This window comes from Pseudoliparis swirei, chromosome 20, assembly GCF_029220125.1.
Source record: "Pseudoliparis swirei isolate HS2019 ecotype Mariana Trench chromosome 20, NWPU_hadal_v1, whole genome shotgun sequence".
Taxonomy (NCBI): domain Eukaryota; kingdom Metazoa; phylum Chordata; class Actinopteri; order Perciformes; family Liparidae; genus Pseudoliparis; species Pseudoliparis swirei.
Window position 1 is genome coordinate 14247826 of NC_079407.1, and position 12944 is coordinate 14260769.

Consider the following 12944-nt stretch of genomic DNA (forward strand, 5'->3'; position numbering starts at 1 on the left):
TGCAAATAAGCATTCCTCAAATATGTGGTGAGGTACTTTTGAATGTCCTTTTTGTGGACATTCATTGTCTCTCAGAAGGAGAGAGACTTTCCAACCTTTCTCACAGTCGGTTGCAGGGTTTCGTAGTCAGTTGTGAGGTCCTGAAGGCTGTGCCCGGTGGTGCCGAGTATTTTTGCCCAATGTTAAATGACGTAGGCAGGCTCTTCAACAGCCTTTTGTGGGCACGCTCCAGGAGGATGTTATTGACATTGCTGGCTGTTGGTAACCTTCTGCAGCTGTGGTTATCTAGGATCTCAATGAATTATTCTTGGTCGACGCTGTAAAATTCTGATCTTCAGGATTCAAACACTACGTTCGGACTCAGGTATGTATTTGAGGAATTTATCCACTACATCACTCTTCACGTATCCAAAATCAGCGTGCTCTAATATGAAAGGCGCGATCTTCACAGGAAGATATTTCTCCCTCGTCGTAAAATTCACTCCAGAATTATGAGAGACAATCTTTTACAGCTCCGCCGTCATCATACCCCATCTCAGATGTTCAATCTGGCAGAACAAGCTAGATTTTCATGTCAACATTGTGACGGCTGAACTATCTGTCACAATGTTCCCACAGCCACATGGGTGTGCTCAACGGCAGTCTATCTAAGGACAGAGGACTTGTCTCCCCTTCAATCATCTACAGACTTATCCTTATATATTCTGCATTGTGAAGATGGATCGAAGTGGCTCTTAACCCATACAGTCCTCAGCATGTTGTCCTTCGTAATTTAAATTCTAGTTAAATACATTTTTGTCAACTATGGCGCAATTATGTGGAACTTATTTATTTGTTCTTATTTTGCACTTATCTTGCACCTGATTTTATTCCCATCTTAAATCCTTGTATATATTATTGGGTGAATGAAATCCATATTTGATCCACCTTTACCTGCTCTCCAAGTTCTGTGGCCCCTGGTCCTTCACAAACTTCTTGAAGTCCCTCATCGCCTAAATAGTTAGTGGTGAAACAGGAAGTGTATCATCCAATTTCTGTTGCTCATTTTCAGAAAAGTCTCCTACAAAAACAACATTGCTGCTCTCAAAAAACATCCTCACACCCACCCTGGGTGGAATACAGTGCAAAGTAAAAAATGTCATCGCTTATGTGATTCCGAAAATCAAGACAGGAGTGGCTGGGGGCAGGTGAAGGGAATGAACAATCAATACCGGAGTGGCTGAGGGCAGGTGCAGGGAATGAAACAATCAACACAGAGGTGACACAGAGGAGGGTGTTACACCTTGTGGAAAGAACGGGTCAATTGTTTGCTGAATCAAATCTCTTTTCCGAGCATCCTTTGAAACATCGACTTTCCTTGTTCCGCCCCCTCGTCTGACTCTCACTTGCATTAAAGCCTCTTTTTCATTATCATAATTCATCCATCCTATTTTTACTTTTCTCATTGTTTTTCCATTTCTTTTCTGAGATGGTTGTTAGTGCTCCCCTTGCTTCTCCATCATAACAAGGGTTTCTTTTGGCCAATTTTTGTTTCAGGTGCTCAAAAAGCTTTAGCTTCAGTTTTGTTGTGGCTGTTTTCCTTCGAATTACAAAATCCTAATACTGCTAGGCGATCACCATATGATGGCAAATACATCTATAATTGTTCATCTGTCATCAGCTGTATGGTGCTGGCATCAATGTAAACATGGACACATTGTTTAAAAAAGAGCAATCTTTTCCTGATTAGATAACCTAATAATTTTTGGTAATTTGTTTAATAATTTACAAACACTAAAACATCTTTGAAAATTACAGTTGTTTGACTCAAATGCTCTGCTTTTGCAGTTAAACACCTTCTACAGTTAAACAGTTAAACACCTACAAGGAAAGTCTTAAATGCAGCTTATAAAAATGGCCACTAAATATTATGTTGAGGTTTGAGGCAGTCACTCTAATTAGTTGCTGCTGTACCTCCAGTAAAGTTATGGTCAAATACATTTCTGTAACAATAACAGTTTAATTATATTATCTTAAACTTGGTCCACGCCAGTATTTGAAAATGGAATCATACAATGTAGTACGACCCACTGAAGTACCCTATGCATAGTGTACGGGTATTGTTGTGAATGTATATACACGAGTCTATACATAGCTTATATATAAACTTAGTAATATAATACCGTGTCACAAATTCATAATGATACAACAAATCACTGACAACAAAACAGTTGTGTTTCGCATTGACCCGCGCGCAGGTACCAAAGGTAGCCATTTTTTAAGATATCCTACATTACAAACTCGAAACTGAACAGGTCGGTCACACAGACATCTTTAGCTTATTTTTTTACAACGATGTGATGCTAGCTTAACACTGCGATGAAAATAGCGTCAAATATCGCGGCCGTTAGCCTCCTCTCATTGGCTTTCACCTGCGCAGGTTGTTACAGTGACACGTGGAGTTAACTCAAACCTCATCTTTACTTCAGTTTCTTCACCATGGCTTCCCTGCTCTGCTTTGTTACGCCCCTCTTGATTATGAGATAGTAAGTCATAATTATGACTTGCAGGACTTTAATATGTTTCTCAGTGGTGGAATAGGGCTTCCATACTCTTCCTGCCCAATTTAGTTTAGCCTTTCAAAAACTACATTTTCACTGCACCCTCACTTCTCCAATTTGCCACACAAATCAGAAAATTGCAATGAACTTCTAAAAAGGGAATGTAGGATGACACTGGTCCCTCCCTCCCACTCAGACAGACAGACTCCTTACATTGGCCCAGAGTTGGAAATGTCAAAAAAATGCACTTAAATGGGCCCCCAAAACGGCACCTTTTTATTTAATCTTTTATTGAAATCAATTTTATTAATTACATGTATGATCATAATGTAACATTACTATCCCAATAATTATTAAATATCATATGAAAAAAAGTGATTACATTACTTAGGTTGCATAAAAAACTACCACAAATGAAAAAGCATGAACAATAAGTAACATTTGTTGCGGCAAGATTCTCCGTGTGCATGGTAGCAAAACGTCTGAAGGTGAATACCATAACATGCTATATAGTGGATGCAGATTTAGAAACTTAACTTGGATTATCAACATGAACTTGAAAAGCAACACAGCAATGTTTTCTTTTCACAGTGTGAATTTGGTATTTTATCCTATACAGCAGTACAGCATGAGTATGACACAGACCACAAAACCAGTGACTGCAAAGAAAAGTACTTTCTCGGCCAATATACCAGGAATAAAATATGCAAAGTACTAAGGACAGAACACAAATTCATTTCACAGTAAATACAATACACTGTAGTTGGATAACAAATAATATGAGTTTATAAAATTCCATTTGAACATTATTTACAAATGTTTCTCCTTGCACCTTTCAAATAATCTCTATACTTTGAGCAGCGGGTTGATCTTTAGCGATCTGTGACGCAAATTCAAGAGTGACTGCCCAGAATCTCATCCAAATTGATATCTTTCATCCAATCATCATTTCCAGAGCCAGACTTGAGCAGAGAGTCTATGAAGTCAGAGTCTGTGTTGATCCCTGGAACTGTGTTATCGCCCTCAGGGAGGAAGTCAAAGGTCAGTCTGTTGGCTCGGTTATTCTGGTAGCTGCTCGAGCTGGGACTGGGCTCTGCAAAGTGGCCTGCTGGTACCCTCTGTTCAGGGGAGGCCTGGTTCAGGTTCCCCACGGCTGATGGAGATCCCATCATTGGCTGGCCTGGTCTTGTGTCTCGCATCGAAGGGTTAATCGGGAGCATCCCAATGTCTGGAGCTACCTGGTTGGGAGGGCCTATGATCCTCTGTTGGTACGGGAGGTTTGGCATGTCCAGCTGCGCACCCTGAGACTGGAGAGGATTGGGTATCCGCCGAACACCGAGTCCAGTTGTCACTTGCTTGTTGGCCGAGCCCCAGCCCATGTTGACATTTTTCACCAAGCCTCCGAGACCTTGTCCTGGTACCCCCGAGGAATGCAGGTCAGCTGTCGTTCTTTGGTGTTGCACACCTGCTACATTGTTCATCCCAAAAGAATTTCCATGCGTGTTTGGACCCATGAACCGAGCTTTATTTTGATTTAATCCAATTCGATTCAGATCGTTATGCTGCTGGAATTGGCCGATACAAGGACTCGGACGACAGTCAGCCGCAATGCCGAATCTGCGGTCCAACGGATTCATCTTGGAACCAGGCCCACTTGGGAGGTGACAAGACATGGACTGCATTTCATTCTCAGGGCCATTGCTGGAAGCCTGGGAGGAATTTTGACCTACAGACATATCAAGAAAGCAATGATTACAATGGCGTCACGTCAGCATGTAAGGCATGTTGGACTCATCCGGACTGTAGCGTACCTGTAAAGATGTTTCCCTGCTGAACTCCCACCATACCTCTCGACTGCTTGTAATCAGGCGGCGGTCTTGTGAGATGACGATTGAACTGATCGTGTGCATCGTCTTTGTCCTTAATGGGAAAGACAGAATTGTGAATAAAGACTACGCGATTAATCAACTCTACCAAATTCTCACAAAAGGCTCAGCTGCTTATTAAAACTCGGTGACAGCTGGATGATTTAAGAAGTAGCTTACGGAATTGCTAATGGTGTGCTGTTGTTGATTAAGCTGTCTCTGCATGGCCTGAGGTTTGGCAGGGCCCTTTTGCTGGTTGTTGGGAACTGGGACCCGCGGCTGCGACTGGGTTGACATGACTCCTAAGTTCCCATTGGTTGGCAGCCTCGGACCAGGAGGAACACCCTGAGAGGAAGAGACACATTATGTCAGTGGAATTTAAAATATATGTTTTTTTAAATACATCTTTTTGCATCTTCTCTGCTGAATCCTTGGAGTTTGGAGACAAGTGCTATGAAAATCACAAAACCAAAACAATGTCATAACATGGCCTGACCACAAGAGGGCAGAACTCTACAATACATCATAGATCTGGGTCAAAGATGTGAATCAGCCTCCAGAATGTGGTTAAGGCTACTCCCTCTGCAGATGAAAAAGGGAGACTTAGAGAGAGAGAGAGGGTTTTTTTTTTAGAACAGGGAGCAAGAGCTCTCCTCAAGGCCTGCTTCTCCCTTGATAATTGTGTCTAAAGAGAGTGGAAAGAATCCCTGAGACAGCAGGAAATGTGTGCCAATGGGGAGTTATGCTCCAGCACCATGACTACCTCCATTTAATAAGCTCTCCTTTCCTGATCACTGTGTTGCGTTTGGCGAGAAGGCATTCCATCCACTAGAAACCCATTTGGCTCCGACACAATCACATTGATTAAAATGTTCTAGTCGGCAGCACTCAAATTAAATTGCGATAGCCAAACTAGCTTTTCGTTTGAAGTCTTGTCCTGAACGTACACCTTTTGCCGATCATCTTTACCCATCACGTTGTTTGAGATGCTATATGTCCTCGCGATACATATTTTTCTTCCGGCAGCTGTGCACACCATCCAAGCGCCTTAAAGTAAAACCTTTATTGTGGACACAAGGACACTCACTATGCTCAGGCTTTAACCAAATGAAAGCATTTGCCACCAAGGAGGATAACGTGCACCAACTGCAAGTCAACACACGCTGTGTGTACAATGTCAGTAATTGTGTTGACTTTAAATGTTTCCCAGGGTAAAATTAATTAGAAATCCAACAGTATATTTAGCAGAAGCCATTACTTAGACAACAGATTATTTGCAGAGGATGAATCTCTACAAGGTGGCAACATTGTGGCCCCAGAGAGAAAAACAGACAAAATAGAGGGAAGTGTGCATGTGTGGGAAGGATAATGAATGGGACTAACATTTGGAGAACTAACGAGACCGGGTGAGATTAAGGGAAGTGGAAACTCCTCAGGAGTCACAAGCTATTTCACATGAGCTAACATTCACCTCCTCCAGTTCAACCCGTACAGCAAACCAAGCATGGCAATGCGATTACACAGGATCGAAAACATAAAAAACACTTTTTTTCCTGTTACGCTGAAGAAAGCCGTCACTTCTGATTCACTTTCTCCATTTATCGAGACTGAGAAATTGTGACCATCACATACAATTTCCCCTGCAGAGACGCACTGGAGAAGGATTATTCCATCTTTGGTGTAAGAAAACCCCAATGAGGGGTGTTTGAGCATGGACAACAGAGTAAATCCCCTCCGTCATCCCAATGTGTCATAAAGCTGTTTTCCATGTCCCCCCCCCCTCATTCTTCACAAGCTTGTTGTTAACGAATACCACATGTGGCTCAGGCCTCGGCAAAGGAGCGGAGTGATTTAGTCTCCCATCCTGCGGCAGTGCAGGCAGCTGACAGTGATCCAGGCCCAGCTTTGCCGGCTCTCACAGTGCACTTCCTCCAGCCTGGACTCAGGACGCGGCCCCTGGGGAGCGCCTCGGCATCTGGACTTGGCCGCGGCTCCTTTTCCCAGGAAACAAGTACTCCCTTCACAGCACTTCCAGAGTGACCTGGCAGGCTCAACCCCCGTGGCCCCGCTCTTCTGACGGAGGGATGTGGTGCCACAAGATCACCAACAAAAGCAGACGAGTCATCGTTTACGGCGAGCAAAAACCTGTATCTTAAGAGGAATACTTCTTTTGCAGGATGACCATTTGTGCATCAAATACTCATCCCGAGACTTGATGAGGTAGAACAAACGCAACATTCACGGCAGCGTAGTCCAAGTCTCGCTCATCCAGTCGTATGCTCACTACTTTCTAATCACATGCATCTTTTGCAAAAACCTTACCATTTAAAAACACACCACATGAACAGTCTTGCGTGTGCACAGGCAGTTTTAGGTGTATTAGATAGAAAGGTTTGAATGAAAATGCATTGGTTTGGGTCGTAAGCAGGAAGCTAAATAAATGAGGCTCGGATTATACTGCACAAGTTATGGGAGAGTTTGAAAATGGATGTTTTTACATAGTTTCCCTGTTGTCAAAAGCGGCCACGATGCACTTCAATTTAAGGCTTTAAAAAATAAATAAAATGTTGAAAAGTTTCCTTCAGTAATTTAAGGGAACACAGGGCGAATAATTGATGTAGACATGTTCATTTTGTGGATGAAGTATTCCTTTAAGTTGTAATTCAGGGTTCTACAGAACACTATTCTACAAAAAGCAAAAGTACAAGCTCCTGTGTCGTATTTAAATGGGTATGTATGAGCTGAAGCTAATCACGAGGATGATGAAGGTGTTGTCTTCGCTTGCTCCAACGGTGCCTTGTTATGCTGAGCACAAGTCACTCCTGATAAATTGTTTGCTAAATGTTGATCTGGATATAAATGGGTCTGCAATAAACGTACATGAGACTACTATGAGGAGATTGAACATTAAATATGCAAAAAAGGTTACATTTATTATAAAACAAGTTTTCGGTGCTGACAAGAACTAAATAGTTCAAAAGAAATGTATACATATATACACAATCAGTAAAACACTTTAAGTTAAAATATTCCCTTAAAAAAGTACTTTCTGCACCTGTACGAACCGATTGTTCGTTACCAGAAAGTCTCCATACAGATTTCTTGCAAAATGGGGCGCAGACCAATAATCGTTCTGCAAATTTAAAAATACAACACAATAAATAAGAGAGACCTTTAGTAACTGTCACTACACAAAGACTTTCTGTCATTTCACTATTCATGTATACATCTTTAACTTAAATACACAACACGGCTACAATGCTGACGCGACTAGCTAAAATGTGTCCTTGGAATGGCATTGCCATGCCAACCACAGTTACTCAAGTTTCAGAATGCATTTGTGTCCTCTACTGTAAGCTGCCAGAGAATGTATTCATCCTTTTGTTGTTGTTTGTGTGTGACCTCATAGCTAGGGAGTTGCAGAGTGGTGGGTTTGAATTTGGACATGTTTGACTCAGCAAGCACCACAGCTCACATCTCTGGTTGTTAAAAGAAAAAAAAGGTCCTCAGCTTCACTCAGTGGGAGGAAGCCCACTGCTCGTTGCTAGTGTTACGCAGAGGATCAGGGCTCTTTTTCCGGACCTTTATATCCCTCGCATTACTAATTCAATTCACTGTGGGAAGAGACTCTCCTCTTTACTCCTCTGTGAGTTGTCCTCTCCTCATTAGCCAGACGTTTAACCCTTTCCAAACACCATTATTAGCCAGAACACTTCCTGCCAGAACCTCGTTTCTTCTTCACAATTCTTCCGTTATCAAAACCCGAGCATCATGTTTGCATATATTATTTGTTCAAACAAACACATTAATACACAGTGTCCTTGGGGAAAGTTGTCTCATCAAGCCGTACCCGCTATGAACTTGAGCACAGCCGCATGTCCTCAGCATTTTAAAGACCAACGGCTTTTACATTCATGTTTAGAACCACACAAATATATTTACTGATCATCACCGATGCTGAATCTAAAGCTAATAATCACGCTAATTCAAACTACAACATTGTATTAATGGACTCTATGTTTATAGGAAATAGTTAGCTTAAGATAATTCCCAAATTTGAAAGATGTTGTATACTTATTCTTCCCAATTCATAGAAAGCTGCTGATAATGCAACTATTTAGAAAGGAACACTGCGACACGCATAGCACGCTTGGTTTGAAGTGTTAAAGCTCCCTTGTACAGCATAATGGTCAAACTGGATCCGGTTGAGCCATATGCGATTATGCATTTGTCATCCTATCTTGTTTACTCCCATGTTATGAGTAACTCCCTGCCTCTGTGCCTCCTCTCAACCTCTCCCAGTCACTCAAGCATTCCCCTGATCTGTAGAGGTTATGAGAGCTCTCTTGGGTGGCTCACATTATCATCTCACACAAAGACAGCGACAGATACTGTTGGAGCAAAAATGAAAGAGGGGATGGTCTAAATCTCCTTAATCATAACAAATCAGTGATTCAACCTCCGCCACCAGGCTAAGGAGATTACTGTCATTTTCTACCACTTGTCCCTTGTAGCGAACAACCTCCAATTAGCAAATCCCGCTGTGCATATCTGTGCCCTGACGGGGAGCCACCATGACAAGCAGAGAAATTTGAAGTCCTGCATGTTAATCTACCATGCTCTGGCAATCTGTGTCATCGTCAAAACACTTTCAGGGGAAATGCATATTCAAGGAAAGCAAATGGCACAGTCAAGCAGCTAGAACAATGGAAATAAGTCACAGAACAAACAGCAGGTTGGCTGAGGAGAGCAAAGTGCAAACAACAACCGATGAGGAAGACGAGAGAGTGAGCGTATCAATACGCCTTCATTAGAAAACATTATTTACATCTGTGGAATTAAATTGCTCAGTCAATCACTGTCTAGATTATGGTTATTGCTATTAGCTAAACTAATGCCTAATCTTATTTTGAGGAGATAACATTCCTTTCCATAAAAAAACCCCATTGTCAATTACATTTTGAGGGAAACTTGTTTTTTTCCGGATTACTTTTTTGTTGTATTTATTACAAACCTGTCTCTAATCCTGACCTCTTTAGGAAGGTGGATAGATTTGTTTTGTTTAATTTCATCACGTGTTTAAAAAATAAAATACATTTCCCTTGCAACATAATTGTGAATACTGTTCGGTTGTATTGGAACATCAATTTTAGGAGACAGGGTTGTACATGAAAGTAGATATAACCTTCTTCCGCTTGACGACCTGGCTAACACACATTTACAGTAAAGGCGGATCACAGTCGCTTTTAGACACGATCAAAACTGCTCAGTCATCAACCTAAGCCCAGGGCTGTTTGGTTCCCAACACAAGGTGTTTGCATAAGAGCTATCTTGTGTGAGTCCTTACCTGATGCTGTTGTGACTGTTTGAATGGCAGCCCTGCAGGAACCGGCTTGGGTTGCAGACAAAGAGCCCCTGGTGTGGAGATCTGTTGGTTCTGGAAGTGGAGAGCTGAATGTGGCTGATTCTGGCCAGTCGATGGAGACTGTTGCTGCTGAGCTGAAGCCTTGGTCACCAAGCCTGCCATCACAGGCATCGGCTGGCTGGCTGAATGTGGTGCTTTGGGGCTGAAATGCAACGTGGGCTTGGTGCTTACACCCTTCATGTCCAAATGGTGGGAGCCATTGTGGCCATTTGACTTGAAGAGGCAGTTGTTAATCCCTTTACTCTGAGAGCCAATCCTCTGCTGGCTAAGTGCGGCCGCGGTCGAGACCTTGTCTTGGGGAAAGGCACTGCTGGAGGAGTGGGTGCTCATGGCAGGAGCCCAGTTGGTCGACCCCGCAGGTGGTGTTTGGTGGTGGTGATGGAGCAGAGAGTTTGGCTGCTGCTGGTTTGCTGCCATCTGCTTCAGCTGCTCTGCGTGGGATATTTCTGGCCAGCAGGGCAGGGCCCTGGGGTGGCCTGCCTGAGTGTTAGCTTTCTGCGACGTGGTGGTAGAAGAGGTGCTGGTCAACGTGAAAGAAGGTCCTGCTGAGGCTGGTCGAAGCTGTGCGGAGCCACCATGAACCTGGCCGAAATCTGGGGAGTGCTCCAACTTTATGGGCCGATCCATGGGGGAACAGAGACCGGCAGCTGCTCCTGCTGAGCTCGGCCGACCTAGATCCAAACCGAACGTATCATCCTGCTTCAGCATCTTCTCGAACTCCAAGTCATTCAAAGTCGGCACAGTCTTTGTAAGCTCATCAAAAAGATCTTGGAGGTCGGGGTCAATCTGACCACCACCTTCATCTTTGAAGTCAAAAATCATCTCTGCATTCGACTGGCCACAAGACTGGACTTCAATGGGCTCTTTTTTCATTTCTTTCAGGGTCATGTTGAATATGTCTGAGCCCACACCGTGAGGCATCATGTAATTCTTCCTCTGCATGCCCATGGAGGAGGACCCTTGCAGCGAATGAGACTGGGTTAAACTGTGGTTGCAGGCCCCATGTACTAGGCCACTGGTATCCAAACGCACCCGCTTAAAGTCTGGTCCAGAGAAACCACAGGAGAGCCCATTCTGCTTCTGTGCTTGTACTGGTGCATGTCCCTCAATCTTCCTTCGTAAAGATCCTTGAAGCTGCAAAACACAAACAAATGGAATATTAAAAACACTTAAGAATATATTTGGTACCTTCACCTCAGTTTCATTTCATACATTCATTAATTAACAGGGTAAGTGCTTTTTTGGTTTTGTTAAAAAGACCTCCATGTACCCACACAAAAAAAGGAATCATTTTCATAACAAGACTTTAATTATTTCACTCCATTCAAAAGCTGTCTTGTGAGCACATTTAAATCCTGGTGATAGTTCTGAGTACATTTCATTTTTTTTTTTACATCCAGCTCAAAAAGTATCACCATGTCAATTACATTAACTACACAATTTGCTCCAAGGCCTATATATGCTGCACACTTGACCAGCTTTTGAAATTGACAAGAAGATAACAAATATTAATAGACAGTGTTTTTTATCTCAATTTAGTAGAATAATTATCAATTCTTTACGACAGTGATGACATCTTAAATGCGGCAAACTGGTTTGATTTGATGCAGTTGCAGCGCAGTGGATGGGGTGAGAGGATAGCTGGAAATGTGATACAGTCGAAAGACTGCAGAGGGAAGAACGGGGTCTTTGTTTCCCTCATTTGCATACATTATATTTTTCTTCCATTGTGCTTCCTTAGATAGAGTTTCTCCTTTGTGGCTGAGATTCTGCTTAACATGCTGGTGCAGATATGAGACTTCCTTTTGTCTTTATTTAAGGTAATAAGCACACACTGTATAGCCATGACTCACAACTCAGTAACATCTCCATGAAAGAGAAGCATTAAAAACCATAACATCATGTCATTATGTGCATGTTATCAGGGCAAATATAGCAACAAAAAAAATCATTTATATTTTAAGTTACAGATATCATTGTTGTGTCAAACAACAAATTGTTTTCCCTATTACGAGTCTACGAGTCATTAATACTATTTCACAGAGTAAGAACTAGACTATCCATTAGCAGTCTCCGGTGTATACACATATATACGACAGATTATCTGACCATCTTGTCATGTGGTGCCTGCACGGAAACAAAACGGCTTGGGTTGTTCACCAACCTGAACACGAGAGGAGAGCGTTGCATATTTCAATGTGGGAACACATTTGAGTCATCTCCACCTGCTGGCATGCATTACATTAAGATGATTCATAGCCTGAGGGTTGTGAGTGGATCTTGCAGTTTTCACTTCTACTCAGTCTATATTGCCTCTGCTAATGCTTCAATTGTTCAGAGATGCAGCTTCGCAGTTAAATCAAGGCACAAATATGACTAGCCAAGCCTCCTTTGTTCAAGCTAATCAACCTTTAAAACATATTGAATGGATGATGGATGAAGACTATGTTGATGGCTGCGGCGCGTGCTGAGAAGGGGACGTTGAAATGATCGATCCTTTTCAGGGAATCATGCCAACGGCTTTGCATTTAGCTTAGGAATTAGACACTGCTATGCTTTGGAAAATGTAAAGTATGATTGCAAATAGATTGGTTATAGTTACCATTGAGTTTTTATTTCATACGTGCAGATTTTCAACTTTATCGCTACCTCTCACAATTGTATAGAGTTAAAAAGGACAGCAGTGGTTACTGATGTTCTGCGTGTCTCTGGGGCACAGCTGCAAAACCTGTTCTTCCGCATCCCGGCAACGCACTTGGAAGCAAGAAGAACTAAAGAGTGCTACCTCAGCTTTGAAAGCTTTGAGGCGCAACGTCGCTCAGAAAGGTCCTTGTTCGCCTCACTTTTCCAACAGAACAAATGGCATCCCAAAATAGGATCCTTATGGACGCAGATTGTTTTTAAGTTTAGATTTGACACTGTCGATTTGACATCGTTTTGGGTGACTGATATTGGGCCGGATTCATTCCGGAGAGAGGCCGCTGTAGGCTGCAGTAGCTGCAGGGAGGATGTGAGCAGCAGGGACTCTCCAGAACTGGAGCTGCCGTGAGCAAACAACAAATTCCCCTCAGGAACACACAAAAAAACAACTGAATCCTTCACCTGTAGTGAAGC

General features: G+C 42.6%; 1 protein-coding gene across 1 annotated transcript in view; it reads right to left on the reverse strand.

Moving 5' to 3' along the window:
* Nucleotides 1-2797: 2797 nt before the first annotated feature.
* zmp:0000001236 (mastermind-like protein 2) overlaps nt 2798-12944 on the reverse strand; it is a 32832-nt gene continuing 22685 nt past the window's right edge. The window contains exons 2-5 of the mRNA XM_056441824.1: nt 9753-10964; nt 4586-4750; nt 4352-4460; nt 2798-4266 (exon numbers count right to left, since the gene is read on the reverse strand). Coding sequence (XP_056297799.1) covers nt 3434-4266; nt 4352-4460; nt 4586-4750; nt 9753-10964 — 2319 coding nt within the window. The 3' untranslated portion in view covers nt 2798-3433. The remainder of the gene's footprint in view (nt 4267-4351; nt 4461-4585; nt 4751-9752; nt 10965-12944) is intronic.